This window comes from Trichechus manatus, unplaced genomic scaffold, assembly GCF_000243295.1.
Source record: "Trichechus manatus latirostris isolate Lorelei unplaced genomic scaffold, TriManLat1.0 scaffold00130, whole genome shotgun sequence".
NCBI lineage: Eukaryota > Metazoa > Chordata > Mammalia > Sirenia > Trichechidae > Trichechus > Trichechus manatus.
Window position 1 is genome coordinate 942509 of NW_004444066.1, and position 23940 is coordinate 966448.

Genomic DNA, 23940 nt, shown 5'->3' on the forward strand with positions numbered 1-23940 from the left:
GAAAACCCTGAACTGAAGGTATTTGAAAAATTCAAAGGACTGATATACTGAGTTTGATGATTCCACTTACAAAATGAACTCAGAATTTTTCAGTCTCATAAACTTACTCTAACAATGTCCCGTTTTGATCTTAAAAATGCACTTTAAGACGACCTTGTTGTAGGCCTACCCAGACTGGAAGGGAATAAGCAGTTCTTAGGGAAGGGTGAGGAGGATTTATTCTTCTTTAAAATTTTTCTTTAATGCTATGTATAATGATTTTTATACATTTTTTTAAAAGAGGAAAAACAATTTATTCTTGGAGCTGCACCCGAGCGATTCCACTCTATGTACAACATTTGTCTGGCTGTGAGCTCTGCTTGGTCCAGAAAAAGTTCTCCGGGGTCCCTGAGCCTGGGCCCTGATGGCCAGCCTGGTGGGGTGGCAGACACCTGGCGGGGTGGACTCTGTCCCTTTCTCCCCCTCCAGGATCCTCCTTCCCTACCTGGAGGCCCCATTGAGAATGGGAGGGAGGGGAGATGGTTCTGCAGCCCAGAGGAGGGGCAATCAGGGCCTCCTCCTCAGGTCCATTCCTGCGGGCTTTGTGCTTAGCACCCACCTGGAAAGGGTTCAGGGCATGTCACCATGCGGGTGGGTGGAGGAAGAGGCATGTGCCAGCTGACCACACTTCTCCTCCCTCAGGTCAGGTCTGCAAGCATTTCATCTTCTCTCAGCCCCATCCCCCTTCTTCAGGGTCTGTTTGCTTCCTAGCATGGCCACCCACCCTACTCCTTGAACCAATGGAGCATGAAATGGGGTCTGGGGCCTTGAGACCAGCCCCTTGGGGCTTGAGCTGCTCCCCAGGAGACAGACTCCCTCCCTGGGCTCCCTTATCCCCCCGAGGCCTAGAACCCAGGGCCTAGAAGAGCTCCTTATCCACAGGCTCACTGCACAGATAGGCCAGGGGATGCAGAGGCTGGGTGGGTGACTGGTCCAAAATCACCCGAAAGATCAGTGGCTGGGCTGGGACTCAGACCAGACCTCTTGGGCCTGCAGCCAGAGTCACAGTTCCAGCAATGAGTGCCCAGGTCCCCAGGCCTGTGAGGCTGGGCAGGGCTATGGCAGATACTCCTCCTTGACAGGTATTGGGGACGAGGTACCCAGGAGGCTGGCAGAGCTGGAGCACAGGCCCCCTAGGGGCGGCCCGGCTGGGGTGGGGGTGACTTCGAGGGTGGGCGGTGGTGGCTGTGGGGGCTGCTGCTGCTGCTTCTTCTTGTTTACTTTGCGCTCCTTTGCCCTCCGGTTTTGGAACCAGATTTTCACCTGTGGGATCAGAGAGCAGGGAGGGGGAGATAGAGTGTCAGTGAAAGGGGAAAAGAGGGAAGATGGCTGAGACTCATATTTCTCCATGTGATATTTGAGGCCTCCCTCCAGTCACCCAGACCTCAGGGATGCTGAACACACTCTCCTCACTCTAGACTCTGCTTTCTCTGCTCCCCTACCCTCTACCCTTCTCTGTAACCTTCTTCCTCCCCATCTTCCAAGCCATGTTCTAACACCTCCTCCTCCAGGAAGCCTTCCCTGCTCTCCCTATGACTGCTACCTCCTCTAGATTTAATCAGCACTTACCTCTTATAGCACTGATTACAGCCTGCTGTAGCCTATAGCTTGAGCCCTGGTGGTGCAGTGGTTAAGAGCTCAGGCTACAAACCAAAAGGTCGGCAGTTTGAGTCCACCAGCCACTCCTTGGAAACCCCATGGGGCAGTTCTACTCTGTCCCATAGGGTCGCTATGAATCGGAATCCTCTCGACAGCAATGGGTTTGGTTTGATCTTGGTAGCCTATAGCTACTCAGATCCCCTTATTCCCCTGTTTGGGGGCAGGGGCAGATTATCCAATAAACAAGGTAAGCATGGGCTTACTTACTAATCTGTAGCGAACAATTTCACATGGGTTTCACCATGCCACATCAAAGTGAAACCCACGTGAGATTGTTCGCTACAGATTAGTAAGTAAGCACAAGTAAGCCCGTGCTTACCTTGTTTACTGAGTCATCCGTCCCTGTCAGGGATTGTAAATTTGAAAAGAGGCTTTGTTTTTGTAAGAAGGTGCTGTGGGGTTGGGAGAGAGACAGATGCCAGCCATACCTAGAAGCAGAATCTTTGATGTGGTGAAAAAAATGTGAAATTGTTCACTACAGATTAGTAAGTAAGCACAAGGAAGCCTGTGCTTACCTTGCTTACTGGATAATCTGCTCCTATTTGGGGGGCAGGGGCTGGGTTGAGTGGGGGGTGGCAGCAGCTAGGTTTCTGCTGTGCTGTATGACCATGGCCAGGAGGCTCAACCTCTCTGTCCTCCCCCTTGACTAAGCTCCCTGATCAGTCTGGCAGCCTGGAGAACAAACTCCCCCACTGCTCCTGTGGCTGCAATGGGAGGACCCACACACCTGCCGCTCAGTGAGTCCCAGATTGGCAGCTAGCTCTGATTTCCGCCGGATGGTGATGTAATGGCTGTAATGGAACTCCTTCTCCAGCTCCAGGCGCTGGTGGTCAGTGTAAACCACGCGGTACTTGTCCTTGGTCCGGGTCTTACCTGAGAAGAAGAGGGGGGCCAGGAGGGGAGATGAGCAGAAGGGGGACCCTGCAAAAGGCCCAGGCAGGACCCCCAGGAGGAAGAGCAATGCAGGCACCTCTGAAGGAGGACCCCAAGGTGGGGAGGGACGTACGCCCCAGCCCTCACAATCACTCCCCCAGGCTCAGGCTTGGAGACTCACAACCTGTGAGGTAAGTACTGCTCTCACACCCATTTATGGAAGGAGGCACTGAGGCTCAGAGGGGGAAGCAACTTGCTCAGGGTTACACAGCAATTTGCTTCACCCCACTGACCCAGAGCCCTACCCTACGCTGATAGCCAGCTCCATCAGCTTTAAACCAGCGCTTCCCAGAGGCAGCTGTGCCATGGACTTCCTCCAGGGCACCCCTGACTATTTTAAGGATACAGTCTGGAGATGGAGCCTGGAATCTGCATTTTAACAAGCTCCCCAACCAGCTGCCATCAAGTCGATTCTGACTCATGGCGCCCCATGCGTGTCAGAGCAGAACTGTGCTCCATAGGGTTTTCAATGGATGATTTTTTGGAAGCAGATCACTAGGCCTTTCCATGTTGTGGACTCGAACCTCCAACCCTTCAGTTAGCAGCTGAGCAAGTTAACTGTCTGCACCACCCAGGGACTCCAACAAGCTCCCTAGGTAGCTCTGATGCGGGAGTTCTCAGACCTGGGGATCGAATACCAGTGACATGGAGGAAACAGCAGGCAGGCAAGGGTGGAGTCAGACCAGTGAGATGACAGCTGTTCCTTCTGTGTGCATGAGAAGGAGAGCAGGGAAAAGCCACTGCAGGCACTGTCCTGGGGTGCAGCCTCCTTAGTTCCTGTGGAATGGCTGGCAGCTGCTGGCCCCAAAGCCAGACAGAAAGGACTGGGGTCGCTGGTAGGCCCCCAGGACCTGTCAGGAACTGCAAGAGGCCCTGGTCCCAAATACCAGGCCCTGAGCTGGGGCTGCACCCACTCCCTGCCATCCACACTCCCATCTGTGCCCCATGGGAACAAGGGAGGCACAGAGTGACTCAGCTCACTCCACAGATATTTACTGAGCCAGTCACTGCGGTACAGCAGGAGCAAAATAAACTCCTTGCCCTCTTGACGCTTAGGCTTTAGTGGAAGGGGACAGACAAAAACAAAGTAAATGTGGAAAACATTTGGTATGTTCACTGATGATACTGATGATAAATATTTCAGAGAAAAAGAAAGCGGGGAAGGAGCACTGGGAGTTTAGACTGGAGGGCTTGTGATTTCAAATAGTCAGTGACAGCCTTACTGGGAAGGGGACATTTGAGCAAAGATCTAAAGGGGGTGAGGGAAAGAGCCATAAAGAGACCTGGGAGGGAAAGAGAGCTCCAGGCAGCGAGAACAGCAAGTGCAAAGGTCCTGAGGACAGAGCATGTCTGCTTGTCTGAGGACCACTGAGGAGGCTGGGGGGTGTGAGCAAGGGGTAGGGAGGAGGAGACGAGGCCACAGGGCCTTGTTGGTTTTCAGTCTGACTGGGATGGGTGCTGTTGCAGAAGAAAGATGAGGTCTGACTTAGGTTTCCATATGAATGGCTGCAGCGTGGAGAACAGACTGAGGAAAGGAAGGGGAAGCAAAGGAAGACCTGCAACAACCCAGGAGAGAGGCGGAGGAACGGCTTCTAGGTGAGGCTCAGCCTGAGGCAAAAGCTGGGTTTGAGGACCATCTAGGGTTAATATCAGGGCTCTCTTTGGGGCTGGGATCAGAGGTCAGTCTGGAGAGAATATTAAGAGTCATGCTTGGCCTCGCTGGTGTGGGGGCCTGGCTAAACCCAGTTTCCTTTGTAAGATGCTGAGCATGTGGCTATAAATAGGAGGCATACGCAAGCACTTCCAGATCCACACGCATCCCAAGGCAGGGCGGGTCTCTGAATAACCACTGACCCCCCCTCCCACTCCATCAAAGTACCCTCACCACAGCCTGGCCGCCACCTCCCAGGGTCACAGCTCTGGCCCCTGTCCCTCAGCACCCCAGCACTAACTCCCCCATCCCATCTCCTGCCCCCTCTACCAAGCCCACGCAGTTTGGCAGAACCACCACTGGGCTCCCCATGAGCCAAATGGTTTTGTGGATAACAGGAGACAGCAGATGTTCCTGGGCTGCTTCTCCCTGGGTTTCCTGCCAGAGCGGCGGAACCAAACTGGACTCATCCACACCACTGACCTCAGTCCGGCTGCCCGATGCAGCACGGGACAGCTTTGGCCCTTGGCCAGGCTGAGCCCCAAGCATGAGCCAAGGGAGTGGCTGCAGAGGCCTTGACTACAGACAGGGTCCCTCCTTGGCCTAGAAAATTCAATGTCGGCTCGAAAACAGTTCTGCCTAATGCCACCATCAGTGGATCCCAGCAGAGCTCTGAATCCACAGCCCCACTGGGTTACTGGGCTGAGGCCATAAGGAATCATGGCAGTTTAGTCTCCTCCCAGTTTACAAGTGAAGAAACTGTAGTTCAGTAAGGTTATATGGTAGTCTGAGGTCCAAATAAAAGTTGGCTATTGAGTCCATTGGAGTCCCTGGGTAATGCAAACAGTTAACATATTCAGCTGCTAACTGAAAGGTTGGAGGTTCAAGTCCACCCAGAGATGACTCACAAGAAAGGCATGGCGATCTACTTCCAAAAAAATCAGCCATTGGAAACCCTATGGAGCGTAGTTCTACTCTGACACACATGGGGTTGCCATGAGTTGGAGTGACTCAGTGCTAACTGGCGGTGTGAGTCCATTTATTCCAACCTCCCTGTACAGTCTGGGTCACTGAAGCCCCAGGCAGTTCTGTCACCTGGTCTAAAGCTCTTACTCTCTCTTCCAGTGCACACGTCTTCCCCACATCAGGTATAGGGCCCACGGAGCCCACCATGGAGCCCTCACTAAGTGCTGGCGACAGAAGTTCAAATAGCAGGCCCCCCTCCCACTCCCTGCGAGACTTCTACTTCTGGGAAGGGAGGGGCCAGCCATGGGGAAGGCAGGCCCCTGAGGGCCAGGCTGGGGAAGGCAGGCCCCTGAGGGCCAGGCTGGGCGGGGGCAGGCAGGCGTCCTTTAAAATGCCCAGGAGACTCATAGCCACCCTATGGGCCTGAGGCAAGGGATGAGGCTCCCTGCCCACCAAAACCTCAGCCTGAGAGGTAATAACCAGTGATATGGGGACACCCTCTCCCTCAGGCACCCAGCTTTCACCCCATCCTTTCTGATGAGTGAGTGCAGGGCCCATTACAGCCATTTCATAGATAGGGAAGTAAGGCTCAGAAAGAGGCACTGGCTAAGGGCCATCTGCCTGATGATGGTACGAACTAGCACCCAGGTCTCCTGACCTCTGGCCTGGGTTCTTCCCACAGTGGACTGGGGGGGACTAGACGGGAGTAGGGCTTTAGCTACACAATTGTTACTCTCTGTCCTGCACGGCGGCCAGTTTAGAGGAGGCCCCATCACCCTCTCTGGGCCACTGGGAGGAGCTAGTGGTTTAGGACTTCACTGGCCAACTTCTTTCTAGGGGAGCTGCTTAAAGTACACAGTTTTATTGCTAAGAAAATGACTCTGCCAAAGAACATAATGCTTGATGTCACACTGTGTGGCCCTGGAACCAGGGAATCCCACATGCTGGCCAGGAGTGATGACTGGAGCATCCTCCATGGGGCCCACCTTGGTGCTCTCTAGCCTCATGTAAGATGCAATACCCTTTGACCCATTAATACCATTTCCAGGGCATTAAACCCACAGATAAATGCCCAAAGCTACAGCTGTTTGTAATAGCAGAAAACTAAAACCAATGTATTCTTTCACCATACTTACTCACTCTCTATGCTGAGCAAATAATCCAAGAAGCTGGACTATATGAAGGAGAACACAGCATTAGGATTGGAGGAAGACTCATTAACAACCTGTGATATGCAGATGACACACTCTTCCTTGCTGAAAGTGAAGAGGACTTGAGGCACTTATTGATGAAGATCAAAGACCACAGCCTTCAGTATGGATTACACCTCAACATAAAGAAAACAAAAATCCTCACAACTAGACCAAAAAGCAACATCATGATAAATAGAGAAAAGACTGAAGTTGTCAAGGATTTCGTTTTACTTGGATCCACAATCAACGCCCACGGAAGCAGCAGTCAAGAAATCAAACAATGCATTGCACTGGGCAAATCTGCTGCAAAAGACCTCTTTAAAGCGTTAAAAAGCAAAGATATCACTTTAAGGAATAAGGTATGCCTGACCCAAGCCATGGTGTTTTCAATCGCCTCATATGTATGTGAAAGTTCGACAATGAATAAGGAAGATAAAAGAAGAATTGGCGCCTTTGAATTATGGTGTTGGCAAAGAATATTGACTATACCATGGACTGCCAGAAGAACAAACAAATCTGTCTTGGAAGAAGTACAGCCAGAATGCTCCTCAGAAGCAAGGATGATGAGACTTCATCTCATGTACTTTGGACATGTTATCAGGCGGGATCAGTATCTGGAGAAGGATATCATCCTTGGTAAAGTAGAATGTCAGCGAAAAAGAGGAAGACTCTCAACGAGATGGACTGACACAGTGGCTGCAATAATGGGCTCAAACATAGCAACGATTGTGAGGATGGTTCTGGACGGGGCAGTGTTTCGTTCTGTACATAGCGTGGCTATGAGTTGGAACCAATGTGATGGCATCTAACAAGAACAAAAACAATTTAAGGGTCTACCAGCAGGGGAACTGGTTAAACGAGCTATGGTACATCCATGGAGAGAAGCATTATGCAGTCATTAAAAAGAAATGATAAAGTTCCATAGGTTCCATGAGGGAGCAATTTCTAAGATACATTGTTAAGTGAAGAAAAGGAAGATATCGAATGATGTTACTATTTTTTGTATAAAAATGGGGGGTGGGCTTATACCTGTACATGCACAGACACACACATTTGTGCACCCATAGAGTTCCTCTGAAAGGATACACAGGTCATTAATAGGCACTGCCCCTGGCTGAAGGGCCAGACGTAAGAGGGAAGATTTTGCAATGTTTAAATTTTTACCATGTGCAGACATGACTGTATTTTCTTTTTTTTCTCCTGTGCTTTAAGTGGAAGTTTACAGCTCAAGTTAGTCTCTCATACAAAAATTTAAACACACATTGTTATGTGACCCTAGTTGCTCTCCCTATATTGTGACAGCACACTCCTCCTTTCCACCCGACTTCCCACGTCCATTCAACCAGCTCCTGTCCCTTTCTGCCTTCTCATCTCGCCTCCGGACAGGAGCTGCCCATTTAGTCTCATGTATCTACTTGAGCTAAGAAGCACACTCTTCATGAGTATCATTTTATGTTTTATAGTCCAGCCTAATATTTGCATGACTGTATTTTCAATGACTGTCAGGTGCCCTGGGCTCCAATGCCAGCTCCAGGCCAGAACTGCACACCGACCACCCCAAGCAGTCCTCCCCTCCCCCGTCCTGTGAGGACCTGTACCTCGTTTAGAGCTAGGGAGGCAGGGGGCAGGGAGGTGTGTGAGAGCCAAGGGGCGGGGAGATGGCCTGGGATGAATGATTTACAGGCCCCTGGGACACTGAGATAAGGGGGAAGTCCAGGCTCCTGTAACAGTTGTCTGGTGAGGGGCTGGCTACTCCCAGCCACCTATTAAGTAACCCTCTGGGCCAGATGCCAGTATGATCAAGTGGGAGGGAGGGGGAGCCCCCCAGCTCTTCACAGGTGAGCACGGGTGGGGAAGCTCTGGATAACTCACCCAAATAAGAGGCTTTCTCTCTGCTCCAGCTTGGGGACATGACGGATGGCCCATCCCCCCGCGGCTCGGGCTGCATGGGAGATAGCAAAATCCCTATCCCCTAAAGGGTGCATGGTAGAGGCCCTGGAAGCCTCAGGCTGATGGCTCCATATGCCTGACCAGCAGCCTCAGAACTGCCTGGAGAACTTTTGAAAAGAACAGATTTCTGGCCCCAGAAACTCAGATTTGGTGGAGCAGGAATGGGCCTCAGGAATTTGACATTTGAATCGCTCTCCAGATAATCCTGACCTCTGGGGTTGTGCAATGCAGTTTCTCACTGGCTGGGCAACCTACAACAGCCATCTCACCTCTCTGAGCCTCATTTTCGCTATCTGTAAAATGGGGCTAATTGTTAGTATAAGAATGGCCAGTGTGTCCTGAGCACTTAGCACTCGCCAGGCACTTTGCTTACATCTCTCAACAACCCATGAGGTTGTGCAACTGTTTTCCCTATTTTACAGATGAGAGAACCGAGGCTCAGAAAGGCTCACACGTTTGGCAGACAGGATTCGAACACAGGTCTGCCCGACCTCAGAAACAGTACTAAAACCTATCACACTGTGCAAGGTCTAATTACCTCCAACCCTCAGGTGTACAGGGGATTACTTGAGATGGGGACCTGACACATAGTAGGTGTGCAGAGAAGGGCAACTGTTACTCATTCCCAATAGTAGCAGGATGGCCATCTGGCAGGAATGCGGAAAACCGATTTGTGCAATGGGCGGTGTGTTGGACGAGACCGTTTATTTATAAGGCCCCTTCCAACTTGGAAACCTAAAGCTCCCAATGTTTGTTGATCTCTGATTGTGTTTGTTATTGTTGCTGAAGAATTCTATGACTGATTTCCCCGTCTGAGCGTCTAGACTCTGCCTGCCCAGCTGGAGGATGGGGCCCAGGCCATGGTGGCCTGCAGTGGGCAGGGCTTCCCATGCAGCCAGGGCCAGGCAAGGACAGAATGTGGCCCCTGCCCCAGGGTGGGGCAGTGGCTCCAGGAAAAACAAATGGCCTCTGGGTCAGCACTTCCTTTGCCCTCTTCCTGCTGGCTTTGTGGCCCTGGGGGATGACAAGAGCCAGCTCTGGTCCTCAGTGCCTGGAACATAAATCCAGCCCCAAACTCTCCCTGACCTCTCCCTGGGTGGTCAGTCCCTACCGGCTGTGCATCAAAATCCTCTCCAACACACACAGACTCACACGTACACGCACATTCACACACAAGCAGAAGCTTGTTAAAAATACATATTCTCAGTCTGATCCCAGGGTCTACTGCATCCTAAACTCCTTCCAGGACATGCTGAACGCCCAGCTTGCACGAGCAGGTCCTAGTGCCAGCTCTGTAGCCTCGAATAGCTCCTCCCTTCTCTTGGCCTCAGTTTCCCCTTGTGCACCGGGAGAGGGTCGGGGTACCTGCTCCAAGGGCCCTCTGGACTTGATGTTCTGTGCAGTTCTGCACCCTCTCTAAGGACTACCCCTGGCAGCGCCCATGGGGAGGGTGTGCCCCAAACATCCTCCAGCCCAGTGCCCCAGAGACCTACGTCTGTGGGCTAGGAAGAGACGGGGTGCTCACCATGTCTGTGGTGCCAAAAGAAGAGCCAGCTATGGGCCTTTAGGGGCCCAGGTGGGAGGGGAATAGGATAGTCAGAAATTTCTACCTCTGAGTCCCTCTTTTCCCCGATGAAAAAACAGATGCAGAAAGGCTGTTAGTCACTTGTGGAGGGTAGCTGCAGGCTCAAAACAAGGGATGGGAAAGACAGAAGGGACTCGGGAGGCGCCAGAGGACGGGTTTCCCCTCCTGCACCCCTGAAGTCTGGGTATCTTCTGGCCAGTGCCTCTCTTTGGGGCCTGCTGAGACCGAGGGAGCGTCCCAGGGGAAAACATTGGGCTTTAGAGCCGGAAGTCTTGAATTCTTGTCCCAGCCTGCCCCCAACTCCTCGTGGGACCTTGGCCAGCCCGTTCCCTGCTGTGGGCCTCAGTGTCCCCATCTGTCCAACGGAGAGCACGACCTGTGTTCTGGCGTGCTGTGTGAGAGAGAAGAAAACACAGAAAATGGAGTGGGGAAGGGATGAGACATGTACTTAATTAAAAGGATAGCAGGCATTTTTAAAGTACATTTGATGATGAAGAAAGAATTGCAAAATATGTTAAGCATGCAAATAACTTTAATATAAAATCAGTAAGGTGTTATCCAGATGACATATGTCAGAGAGGTGCAAAGGTGGCAGGGAGTGGGGCAGCCTCGGCATGGCAATGCTCCTTGTGAGGGGCCTCATCCTAGCAGCTTTAAACTCTGCTGAGATTTGAGAAAGGCCCGGGGTACAGCGGCTGAGTTCCCAGACCTTGTCCAGAGGCAGAGGCCTGGGGTGTCCTCCAGCCTGGCCGTCCTCAGCTGGAGGATTACTGAGTGACTCAACTTCTCTGGGCTTCCCTTCCCCCTGAGGATCAGAATGGACGTAAAAGCAATTTGTAAAGGGCAAAGAGCTATAGAGATCAAAAGGAGAACTGAGCTATTTGCGGATGCAGATGTTGGAGGGATCCCATAGGACAGGAAGGAATGTAGCCTGACGGGGAGCCACAGGGAAAAGAACACACTGGCCTGGGAGTGGGGTGATTTGGTCCGGTCACCAGCTGGACATGTGATCCCAGTCTGGACACGTTCCTCAGCTAGACCACCAGGGGATGAGACCTCTGCTGTGGCAGTCCCCCCAGCTCCATGATGGGCGGATGCCGGAGCCCCTCCTGGGGCCATGAGGCTCTCTGCTGGGCCCACAACTGGGGCCTTGACCTGGCTGGTTTGGCGCTTTCCTAGGCCCTGCCCCTGGCTGCTCTATCCTGGTTCCTCACTCAAGCCCTGGAGCAGAGATGAGGCTGACAGGGGAGGGAGAGGAGTGGGGAATGGCTAGGCCAGCTACATGCAGGAGCCCTGCAGCCTTAGCCAAGCTTCTCCTCCCCACCGTCATCCTCCTTCCTAGTCACAGTCCTCAGTCAGCACTGCACCCTTCTCCTCCTGGGCCATCTTCCCTGCCCTGTCTTCTCCAACGAGGTCAACTGTCTGACCTTTGGGAATCAGCAAAGAGAATGGAGACTTGGGACAGATAGACCCGAGGGCTCCAACCCAGCCCAGCTACGGCTCATGCTAGCAGTGTGACCCCAGGCAGGTCACTGAACCTCTTTGAATCTCAGTCTATTCATCTATAAAATGAAGACATGAATGCTTCCTATGTACAGTTGTTATGAAGATTAAATAATTAAATAGATATGATAATCTATTTCACAAGGTGATTATTAATAAAAGCTAGCCGTGATACTAATGACCATGAATATCATGATGATCAAAATGACTGCAGAGACGAAGAAACCAAAAGAGCACATGGAAACTCTTCAGTGGAGAATAAGGAGCCCATCTGGAATGGGTTACAATTTTAGGAACTCTTGAGAGGGATTTTCCTGCACTGTCCAACATGACAGGCCCCAGCCACATGTAATAAAAGATGTTTACCTGTGTTTTATTGACTACGCAAAGGCATCCGACTCTGCACATCATAACAAATTATGGATAACATTGCAAAGAATAGGAATTCCAAAACACTTAATGGTGCTCATGAGGAACCTGGACATAGATCAAGAGGCAGTTGTTCAAACAGAACAAGGGGATATTTCGTGGTTTAAAGTCAGGAAGGGTATGTATCAGGGTTGTATCTTTTCACCATACTTACTCAATCTGTATGCTGAGCAAATAATCTAAGAAGCTGGGACTATATGAAGAAGAACAGAGCATCAGGATTGGAGGAAGACTCGTTATGCAGATGATACAATCTTGCTTGCTGAAAGTGAAGAGGACTTGAAGCACTTACTGATGAAGATCAAAGACTAGAGCCTTCAGTATGGATTACACCTCAACATAAAGAAAACAAAAATCCTCACAACTGGACCAATAAGCAACGTCATGATAAACAGAGAAAATATTGAAGTTGTCAAGGATTTAATTTTACCTCTCTCTATAATCAACGCCCATGGAAGCTGCAGTCAAGAAATCTAACAATGCATTGCATTGGGCAAATATGCTGCAAAAGACCTCCTTAAAATGTTAAAAAACAAAGATGCTACCTTGAAGACTAAGGTAGCAACTGACCCAGGCCACGGTGTTTTCAATTACCTCATATGCCTGTGAAAGCTGGGCAATGAACAAGGTAGACAGAAGAAGAATTGACGTCTTTGAATTATAGTGTTGGTGAAGAATACTGAACATACCATGAACTGCCAAAAGAACTAACAAATCTGTCTTGGAAGAAGTACAGCCCAGAATGCTCCTTAGAAGCAAGGATGGTGAGACTACGTCTCATATACTTTGGACATGTTATCAGGAGGATCAGTCCCTGGAGAAGGACCTCGTGCTTGGTAAAGTAGAATGTCAGTGAAAAAGAGGAAGACCCTCAACGAGATAGATTGACACAGTGGTTGCAACAATGGGCGCAAGCATAACAACAATTGTGAGGATGCCACAGGACCGGGCAGTGTTTCCTTCTGTTGTACATAAGGTCGCTATGAGTCGGAACACACTTGACGGCACCTAACCACAACAGCCGCATGTAACTATTTAAATTAATTAAAATGAAATAATATTAAAAATTCAGTTCCTCAGTCATATTAGTCATATTTCAAGTACTCAATAGCCACATGTAGATAGTGGCTTCCATAGTAGACAGCACAGATATGGAGTATTTCCACCATCACAGAAAGTTCTATTGGACAGAACTCCTACTGAGGGCCAGATGCCCACACCTGCATAGCATACCTAACCAGACTGTGCTTGCTTATCTCCAAAGCAGCCATTCTTGCATCTGCCACCCACTGATATTCCTGCTAGGTTTTCCCATAGGGGCACTCAAAATAAACCTGCTCCCTTGGCCCAGGACAATTCTTCCAAGACCTGCAGACAATGATCGCATCCCCTTCATTTTCTCCCATGCTGAACAACTTGAAGCTTCTTTGAGTTGTTTCCTGGTGGAGTGTCCAGGCCTCTGCCCCACGCTGGCCATCCTCTTCGAGTCTGGAAGTGAAGTCCCTGCTTAATCCTCTACAGGTGTGCGTCCTGAAGTCTCACATTTGTGACCTTGGCAAATACTCTCCCTCAGGCCTTGGCTCCTTAAGGGTAAGTACTGTGCCATTTTGCTCACCCATTGCCTACCACGGTGCCTGACACACAGCGAATACTTGGTGACTCTTTGCTGAATATATGACACATACCTGCTGCTTCCTCATCTTCCTCATCTTGGTAAGCAGCACCTTCCATATTCCAGCCATTCAGACCAACAGCCTAGGCAGCCCCTCTGAGGCATCTCTTTCTTATTTCCCACATCCGATCCATTGGTCTGGTCAGCTCAACTTCTAAAGGACATCCTCTGTCCTTCTCCACTGTGCCTACAGCCTTAGTCCCAGCTACCAATCAAATGGAGAAATGTGCTCTCCTGGGATCAGAAATACCTGCCTTTGAAAAAATGCAGTGCCCATGAGGAGTACTCAGTGGATGTTAGTTCATATTATTATTATTACCATGGTAGACACTCAGTACTTATTTGTTAAATAGTTCATTCCCCCTTTTACTTGGAGGGGGCAGATTAAAAATAAACCATCAAATGAGATCATTACAAATTGTCATTAGTTGTATAAAGGAAAGCAAACCAGGAGCTAGACTAAGTGGGGTAGTGGGGAGGAGAAACCATTCTTTACTTAACTTTGAAGAAGCCTCCTGGAAGAGGTGACATTTAAGCCAAGATCCAAAGGTTGAGGAGGTTTCCATATCAAGAATGGGGGAGAATATTCTGGAAGAAAGAACAGCATGTGCAAAGGCCCAAAGGCAGGGAGAACACCAGAGAGGGGCAGAGTCTCAGCTCCCTAAGGGTGGATCCCAACTGCCTTGTCCAGGCTGTATCTCCAGCATCTAGAAGAGCATTTGACACAGAAAAGACCCTCAGAGAATATTACTGCCTGAATGAATGAATGAACAAATGAGAGACGCACCAGATGAGGTGGGACAGGTCAGCAGGGCCTTGAGCGCTGGGGTGAGGGGTTTAGATTTGCCTCAAGAGCAACCAGGAAGTCATGGAGGGTGTTGAGCCAGGAGCAGCAACCTCACCTTTCACTACCGCCTGCTTCCTCTCTGTCGATGCTGGAGTGTCCCCTATAAGCTTAAGCGGTGAGCGTGGCGGGGGTGGGAAGAGTTTAGCGTGTTAACATGATAATGAACCTGACTCCAGATATAAATATGTTGTTTGCAAATCCCAGTAGTTCTAGGACATAAACTTGAGAAGCCAGCCCATTAAGATAACTTCCTACTGACAAGCCAGACTGAGCTGCTATCAAAGCCATTTTGGACCTTCAGAATTACTCCCCAAGCTCTAAGCAGCACTATCTGCCAAAGTTGGGGGGGGGGGACCCAACCAAAATAGCCTTCTACTACCTCCTAACTGGGTCATTCCTCTTCCCAGCTACATCTGAGAGACAAAGTGTCAAACATGGCTTCTGCCTGGAGAATCAGTTTTAAACAGCCCGGCCCCCACAACCCCCCACAGCCTCTCATAGCCCATCCCTGACTGGCCTCCTTTTTCACCACCTGGGCGGGAATGCTCATGAGGAGGGAGGTCTCAGGCTCCTGTTCCTGAGTGTGTTGCTGTATTTGACAGATGCCTGATCGGCTGTAGAGTTTGAACCCTGTGCTGCCACATCCTAGCTGTGTGAGCTTGGGCAAGCCACGTTACCCTCTCTGAGCCTCATTAACATTATCTGTAAAATGAGCCTAATAATAGATCCTTACACACCTCTTAGAGTTGTTATGAGGCTTAAGTGAGATCAAGCATGCAAAGCTCTTTGGCACAATGCCTGGCACATGGTAGGGACTCAGCAAACACCACAGTTGTTAGCCTTATCATGCACTCCTATTGTATGCAAGGCATAATGAGAAGGACAGAACGAAGACCCGTTCTTGAGGGAAAAACAGATGGTAGGTGGTGGCTGCAACAGTAGGTTGGGGCCAGATCTTGGGAAGGGTCCGAATGCCAGATTAATGAGGCTGGATTTTCTTTTATGGCAATTGGGAGCCATCGAATGCTCTTGAGCAGGAGATGTGCCTTGAGAAGGCAAATTTGGCAATGGTTTAGAAGACAGATGGAACAGCAGAGAGAAGCTGAAGGTGAGAGGTTGGTAGCTGTGGCAGTAGGCCAAGGGAGAGAGCTTGAAATGTGGCAGGGAGGGAAGAACTCATCCTCTTTGTAGGCCTCAGTTTACCCATCTGAAAGCTGAAGGATCTGGATGAAGATCTAAACCCTGTTGCAACAGTTTCATCACCTCAGTGAACATCTCCCTTGTGTGTGGGATCTCAGCCACCTCATAGGCCATTAACCAGTTAAGCACTGTTTATTCACAAGGAATTAGCGGCTGCCTCTGACAGAAACATGATTTATAACTCTCCTAATGAAAATGCTGATATTTATAGATGCAACGAGTGAAGATTAAAAAAAAAAAGAAATAGAACTGCTTGTAGTCATTTCTGATCCCAGCCACAGTCAAGTGATATTAATCATTGGGAATTGATTAATATTTTGTTTATAGATTGAAGCCCAACAGCCTGTTGCTCATCTTCCCCAATTTCACCACCCCCACCTTAGAATAAAGAGGGAGACTTAGTCACGGGCCTCAGCTACTCCAGCTCCCCAGGTGAGTCTGGAGTACCGTCCGAGCGGGGAGGGGGCAGGCAGGACAGTCACATGTTCCAATCCCATAGCCAGGACCTCAGAAACCTGTCAAAGCTGAGATCCCACCCCTCCCCTCTTCTCCCAGAGTTGTCTTACTGCCCCTCACACTTCCCCACTCACTCATTCAACAAAATTTTTTGAGCACTTACTAAGAGCCAGGCACGGAGCTGGGTGCTAGGGATGGTGGGTAAATAATCTCATGCGAGTTTACCTTGGTGGATGGGTGGGGAGCAGACAATGGACCAACACACATGTAAGTGAGTAAATTGAAACTGGTATTAATGCTCTGAAGGCAACAGGGCAAAGATCATGATGGGTTTCTGGGTGGCACAAACGGTTAAGCACTCCGTTACAGCTACTAACCAGAAGGTTGATGGTTCGAACCCACCCAGAGGAACCTTAGAAGAAAGGCCTGGCAATCTACTTCTGAAAAATTGGCCATTGAAAACCCTATGGAGCACAGTGTATAGAGCACAATTCTACCCTGAAACACTTGGGGTCACCATGAGTTGGTATCGACTTGATGACAACTTTTTTTTTTAAATAGAGTGAGCCTAATTAGAGAAATCATGGAGGGCCTCTCTGAGGAGATGACCGTTAAGCTAAAACCTGAAGGGAGAGAAGGAGCCAGGCTTGCAAAGAATCGGGGAGAAGAGCTTCCCAGAAAGAGGGACCAGATATGCACAACAGCTGAAGTAGGACTTGGCAAGTCTGAGGCAGTGAAAGAAGGTTGGAGCTTCATGGCCAAGGGGAGAGTGGCCCGAGGGAGGTCATGGAGGCAGGCAGGGGCCACATGCTGTACAGGAAGGAGTATGGGTTTTGTCTTGAGTATGATGGAAACTGTTGGAAAATTTTAAACCAACTCATCTGACATCTATCCTAGCTCAGCCTCCACTTGTGTGGAACTGGAACATTCCTTACAGTCTCTGGGCCTTGTTTTCCCCGTCTGTGTGATTTGTCTCTAGCTGTCCAGTTTAGAAATTCTAGAATGCTGGAGGCTCAGCAACAGGGGAAGAAGGGGCTGGCCAAGAAGGATAGCAGGCTGAAGACGTAAGACCTGGTAGTCAGTGATGGGGTGAGGGGCAGGCACTGACCTTTCCTCTGTTGTCCCAGACAACCCAGACAATAGAATTACAAGGGAAATGACTCGGAGACCTGTGCTTCATTGCCCAGGTGGGGAAACCTAGGCCAAGGAGGCGAGGGCCTTGGCCTCTTCTCCCAGGGAAGGTCTGCAACTCCATCCTAATTCTGCCCCCACCTCAGGAGCACTGGCTACAATCAGATGCCCGAAGCAGACAGGCAGAGCTACTGGCTTCAAGAAAGCCAAGGCTCCTACGTCCTCCGCAGAACTGATCTAATCCAGCTGCTCAGGCAATTCCTTTCCTGGAGCCTCCAGAGCCCCTAAACCTCCCATGACCCTTCCCTCTACTCTCTGGGAATAAAGGGGGAAATGCTTTTGCCTTTGTGTAGAGTCAGTCACAGGCCCCCTATCTGCCTGGGGACAACAGTTTACAAATGACTTTCAAGACCAGAGACTGAGCTAGCTCAGCAGCTCTTGCGCCCAGAGAGAGCAATCACACAACCTAGAAGCTTCCCTAGGGCTCATGCCAGCCCTCTAACTCCCACTGGCCCGTCCTTTCCCCCTCATGCGGTAATGGTCTCTCTCGAAGTCCTCATCCGTGGAGAACCTCCCCATCCATCTAAGAGCAGGAAGCAGCAACTGGAATCAAGGAGCAGGAAAAGCGAGCTTCCTTCTCCAGGGTCTCCCAGACACAGAACTGCAGGATCCTGAGGGTCAGTGCCGCCAGACACCTCCTCTCATGTAATCTAATGCAGTATTCTTAACCCAACGTTCATTGATACAGCTTCTGGGGGGTCTCCAAAAGCCCTGAAATTGTCCATCCGATTAAACAACATCTTTTTCCTAGGGAGATTCATATTTTCCATCAGATTTTGCAAAAGGATCATTTTGTAACCCCAAACCAAACCCACTAAACCAAACCCACTGCTGTCGAGTCGATTCTGACTCACAATAACCCTAGACAACAGAGCAGAACTGCCCCATAGGGTTTCTAAGACTGTAATCTTTACGGAGGAGCTCTGGTGGCACAGTGGTTAAGCGCTTGGCTGCTAACTAAAAGGTCACCAGTTTGAATGGGGCAGTTCTACTCTGTCCTGTATGGTTGCTATGAGTCAGAATCGACTCAATGGCAACGGGTTTGGAATCTTTAATCTTTAGGGAAGTAGAGCGACTGATGGGTTTGAACCTCTAACTTCTAACCTTTTGGTTAGCAGCCGAGTGCTAAACCACTGTGCCACCAGGGCTCCTTTCTTTATAACCCAAACAAGGGTACAAACCACGGCACAACTTCCCTTCCCTCTCATTTCACAGATGGTAAAACTGAAACCCAGAAAAGATGACTGATTTAAGAGAAGTCATTGTATACAGGATTATAGCACAGGCTCTGTGGTCTGTCTGCCTGGGTTCAAATTCCAGTCTACCATTTACCGGTTATATGGTTTTGGGCATTATCTAATATCTCCGTGCTATTGTTTCTTCATCTTAAAAATGGAGATGACAATAGTACCTACTAAGTGGGTTGTTACAAGAGCTAAACGAGTTAACACAAGCAAGATCTTAGGCCAGGGCCCGGTCCATTGGCAAGTGTTCCATAAACATTGTTACTGCTGTTGGTTGCCACCGACTTGATTCCAACTCATGGAGACCCCATGTGTGCAGAGTAGAACTACTCCCTAGGGTTTTCAAGGCTGTAGCCTTTCGGAAGCAGATCGCCAGGCCCATCTTCCAAGGTGCCTCTATGTGGGCTCAAACCGCCAACCTTTCAGCTGGTAGTCGAGTGCTTAACCCTTTGAGCCACCCAGGGACTCCTCCATAAACATTAGTTGGTATTATTTAGCCAAGGTCACAGAAGTGAATGGCAGAGCTAGAGCATAAACCCCAGTTCCCTGAGGCCTGCAGGAAATAGGAGGTTCTGTGTCCCCGTGACTTCCAAGAAGGGCAGGTAATTACAGCCAGAACTTGTAGCTACTGGTCAACCCCTCCCCAGCATCTCCCCCTGGGGTGGGCTGGGTGTGTATGGGGGAAATAGGGGGGATGAAGAGAGAGAAGAGGTGGAGCAAATCCCAGGCTCACTCCCAGTTGGGGGAAGGGGAGGAGGGGCTGGACATCAAAGGGTGGGCAGGCCAGCTTCCCACCCCTAAGGCCAGGTGGCCTTTGTCAGGACAGGCCGCACATGATTGGGACAATAGGGTATCATGTTCACTCTCCGGCCAACAGGAGTCACTAGTGAGCCAAAGCGCAGCCTGTTACATGACAAAGGGGGGGGTCCATAAAGAAGGTCAAGCCATCCCTCATTAAAGCTGGCTTTTGTCTTGCCCCCTCCTCTGCCTTTGAAGAGGGTGGATCAGAGGCCTGCCTGGGGGCAGGAGGTTCACAGGCTTAGGAGCCAAACAGTAGCCACCTTCCCAACTGCTCCTGCTTTCCCCTCCCCCAGGGTCAAGAGTTCAGGGAGGACCCTGGGGAGGTAAGGTAGGGCCCCCCAACCTAACCAGACTGCTCTTTTTGAGCCCACAGGATATGACCCATCAATCTCTTCACTGTACAGATGCGGAGACTGAGACCTGGAAAGGAAAGCGACCTGCCCATATTCACATAGTCAGTGGCTCATCCCTTCTGGGGCAGGTCTGCAGCCTTTGCTTGGGGCTGGGACAAGAAGTAGAAGAAAGGGATAAAGAAGACCAGAGCCAGTGTTGCTAAAAGAACTCTGGAATGAAAATCTGGGAGTTTGCATTCTAGTTACTGCTCTACCACGCAACCACAAAACGCATGTCTTCACTTCGCAGGCCTCAGTTTCTCTATCGATAAGAAAGAGGGTTGGATTGTGCTTACTAAGGTTCCCTCAAGCTGGGATTCTGAAAGGGGAGAGTCGGCCTGGGGAAGGAGGAAGGTGAGAGAACAGCCCCCTAGGTAAAGCGTGGTGGTGGTGGTGGTGGGGCACACTTCCCAGAACCGAAACAAGGCCAGGGCAGAGGTCAGACAACAGGAGGCCAGAGCCGCGCCCCAGCACCTGCCGGTGCCCAGAGGAACCGTCTGGAGGCGCAGGGCGAGAGAGGGGTCCTTACCGCTGCCACCGCCGCCTCCGGCCGCCACGCTGCGCCGCATCCATTCGTAGGGTGTCCGCCTTTGCGCTCCGGGCGAGGACGGTGCGCCCGGAACGCCGAGGGGCTGCGCCAGGAGGCCCGGGCCGGGCCCAGGCGGTGCGGGCACCGGGCTAAAGTCCGGAGGGGGCCCGAATGCCAGCGGGGCTGGGCTGGCGGAGGAGGCCGCTGGGCCCGGGCCATAGGCAGCGGCCCAGTCGTCCTTGGGTGCAGGGAAGGCTGCGCTCCAGGCCGTAGGGGGCCCGGGGCCCGGCTCCACGTGAGAGTAGCCAGTGAAGTCGGGGTACTGCGGGGGCGCAGAGGGCGGCGGCGGGGGCCCATAAGCTTGTGGGCCCAGGCCAAGAGTCGCGGGCCTGGCGGGGCCAGGGTACACGGGAGAATCCTTGTCCAGCACATAGCCCACGTACATGGTGGCTGCGGGGCCCCCCGCGCATGCTGGGCCTCAGAGCCGCCGCCGCCGGCCGCCCCGACGAGCAACCGCTCACCTGAACTCGCCGGCCCTGCCGCCGTGCCCGCCCCACCCAGACCTTTTATAGCTCCGGGCGGGCTGCGGCCCCAGCCGAGGCCGGTTTGCATTTCAAAGCGGGGTGAAGCCTCCAGGCCGCGAATCAAAGGGGGAAACCCGTCGGGGGCGTGGGGTTCAAAAGGAGACAAATTGCCGCCCTAAGCGGGAGGTGGATGCGCCGGGGCCTGGAGAGGGTGCGGGGCGCGAGGGTGCGTCCTGGGCCAGGGTCGAGGCTCTGCTAAGTGTGGGGATCTCCTGCGAGATGGGCGGCCTTGCGGCCCGAACGCCTCGTCCTTCCCGCGGCCGCGTGGATCGCCCCTCGACCCCATTTTACAGGTGGAGAAACGGTCTCCGAGAGGCTGGGGGACCCCGGGCCAGCGTCACATAGCCACACCGGGCCTGTGGGCTACTCCACAGTGACCAGCTTGAGGTGAGGGGGCAACGCAGACTTCAAACAGGGCCCTGTCATAAGGTAGCAGGGCCCTTAGTCTTTTTTTTTTTTTTTGGAAAGGAGGGCGGGTTAAGACCCAACCGAGTCTCTGATGAAAGCTGTAGATGCTTTTCCCCGGGAAAAATGCACATATGCACATACAGTAGTCGGCATACAATTGGAGGGCCCAGGGATTGCCTGAGGTGGCGCTAGAGGAAAAGTTCTGCAAGGGGCGGGGAAGGAGCATCTTCTGGGAATGTTCTGGGGGAACTTTTCACGAATTCTCATAATGACTCCCTTACCCCCTTTTTTTAAATGAGAAGTTTCAAACATACACAAAAGTAGAATTGAATAATAAATTTCCATATACTCATCATCCAGCTTCAACAATTACCAGGATTTTGTCACACTTGTTTCATCTACTCCCCCTTTTTTTGCTAAAGTATTTTTAAATATATTTCAGACATCATGCCATTTTATCTCTACATACTGCAGTATGCATCTCTAAATCACATGGACATTTTCTTACATAATATGCCATTATCACATCTAACTAACACAAATTCCTTAGTGTTATCTAATACACAGTTTGCATTAAAAGTACTCCAATTGACTGAAAAACGTCTTTTTAACAATTGGCTTGTTTGAATCAAAATCCATCCAAAAATCCTGATCCATTTGTTATAGCTGAGGCCCCCTTGATAGCTTAAATACACCATGTGCTTCCCCTCCTCCCCCCAGTTAGAGACTGACAAACATTTCACAGCTACGCAAGTGGGAGGGTAACCCAATAAGAGGGGAAATCAGTCACCTAGTTAGGGGGAGTAAGGTTGAGGGATTTGGGGGACACCTTCATGGAGGACAGGGCTCTTAGTTAAGAAGCCTGGGGGGATGATTCCCCTCCCCTCAGCGGGCTCAGTCTCAAAGAACTGTGCAGAAATCCCTGTGGAGTTTGATCTGCTTACATCACTAGGGACCCCCCTCAATATGCAAGGACACGTGATCTTTTCAGTTCCAGCCTCTCTCCCTCAGGTCATATTAGCAGGGGCAGGTCAGCTCCATCTCTGGTCTGGGGGCAGCTCTGTAGATGTATCAGGATCGGGACCAGCTATGTAATTTTCAGGTCCAGTCTAAAATGAAAATGCGAGGTGCTTTGTTCAAAAATTATTAAGAATTTCAAGACAGTAATAGCAGAGCAATGAACCAAGTATGGGGCTCTTCCCAGCACTGGACCCCGTGTGGCTGCACAGGTGACACATCTGTGAAGGTAGCCCTGATCAGAATCTTGCCCTTCTGGGGCTCTGATGAAGTCTTAACAGAGCAGGGAACTCAGTAAGCCCAGGGCTTCCCTACCAGCTCAAAGGAACCTTTTCCATTGTACAGGTGGAAGCACTGAGGGCCATAAAGGGAAGGGGCGGCACCCAAGTTTATACAGCAAAATGAAGGTCCTCCCTTATGGGAGAGCAGAAACAGGGCTGCCTGAGTCATCACTGACCCAGATGAGCACATGGCTGCCTTGAATGAACACACGGCTGCCTCAGCAGACAAGGCTGTTTCCTAGGTCAGGAAGTGGATGCGTTGGTGGAATTTTGCTAGAAGTCATCTGGAGCTCTGGGATCCACTCAGGACCCAACCTTTCAAGGGTCAGTGATAAAGTGGAAGTGTTACAGAGGAAGGAGAAGAGGCCCCAGACTGGACACACTCTCTGAGCTGAAGTAATTGGAACTACTTGGCCTGGAGGGAGAGAAGACCTGTGGTGGGGTCTGAAGGCCTGAGTTTGGGGAGTTAGGGACAAGGCAAACCTGGGACCTGCATGAGGAATCTGCAGACACAGACACAAAGTTCAACTCACCCATTTTAAAGTGCTCTCCATCCATCATAAAATAGACTGTCATGAGAGAAAGTGAGCTCCCCATCACAGATGTATGCAAGTGACTGCTGACAGTCCCTGGGCAGAGGACTCTAGGTCTGTCCTGGGAGTGGGAAGGTTGGTGCCTTCTAGCTCCTCTCTAATTCTGAGAATATATTAAATCAGACCTAGATGGTAGGCTTACAGGTTGGGAATAGGTATAGGAATTCATTTGTTCATTTATTCATTCATTTAACAAATATATATTAGCACATCTCTTTTGTGCTGAGACTGACTGTGTTAGGTGCTGGGTGAGCCCCTGCCCTCAGGGTGCTTTCAACCTGGGTGGGGGTGGGGGTGGGGAAAGTAGGCATGAATCAAATATTCACGAAAATAAAAGTAAGATTATATCTTGGTGAGAGCCAGGAATAAGATTTGACCCAGAGGGAGGAGTCAGGGAAGACTTGCAGGAAGAAGTGAGTCAGGAGCAGGCAGGAGAGGGGAGGGGCATTCTGGACAGAGGGACAGTGTGAACACAGGCCATGATGCCTTGGGGACACACACTGCTCCTGGAACTGAAAGATCAGTCTGGAGCTCAGTGATGTGGGTATAGTACAAGATGCGTCTGGTGATGGGACAGAGCAAAGCCTCATGGAACCGCTGGCCTGATGAGGGGTTTGGGAAGTTAGCAAGCGTTTAGAAAGATGGAAGGTGGAAAGATGACAGTGGCTGGTATGTGGAGAATGATCCAGGGAGGTGAGGAGCCCGAGGGCAGTGAGGAAGCTGGGCAGGGGTCCAGGAGTGGTGAAGACACTGGCCAGGACTTAGGTGGTGGCCTTGATATGGGGCCCAAGGTGGCAGGGGACTTTCTGGGCAAAAC

At 50.8% G+C, this 23940-nt stretch overlaps 1 protein-coding gene across 1 annotated transcript; it reads right to left on the minus strand.

Annotated features, from left to right (window-relative positions):
* Window positions 1-1038: 1038 nt before the first annotated feature.
* CDX1 (caudal type homeobox 1) lies at window positions 1039-20763 on the minus strand. Its single transcript, XM_004384897.1, has 3 exons — window positions 20241-20763; window positions 2426-2571; window positions 1039-1302 (listed from the first exon to the last, which is right to left on the minus strand). Exons 1-3 carry the CDS (start codon window positions 20683-20685, stop codon window positions 1096-1098), a joined length of 798 nt encoding a protein of 265 aa, XP_004384954.1. The 5' UTR covers window positions 20686-20763; the 3' UTR covers window positions 1039-1095.
* Between the last annotated feature and the right edge of the window lie 3177 nt (window positions 20764-23940).

Excerpts from the sequence above, each read along its gene's own strand:
- CDX1 (XM_004384897.1), bottom strand. The coding sequence starts at position 20,685 with ATGTACGTGGGCTATGTGCTGGACAAGGATTCTCCCGTGTACCCTGGC. Across the intron at positions 2,572-20,240 it reads CGGAGGCGGCGGTGGCAGCG|GTAAGACCCGGACCAAGGAC; the intron begins GTAAGGACCCCT and ends TCTTCTTCTCAG. Across the intron at positions 1,303-2,425 it reads TGGGACTCACTGAGCGGCAG|GTGAAAATCTGGTTCCAAAA; the intron begins GTGTGTGGGTCC and ends CTGATCCCACAG.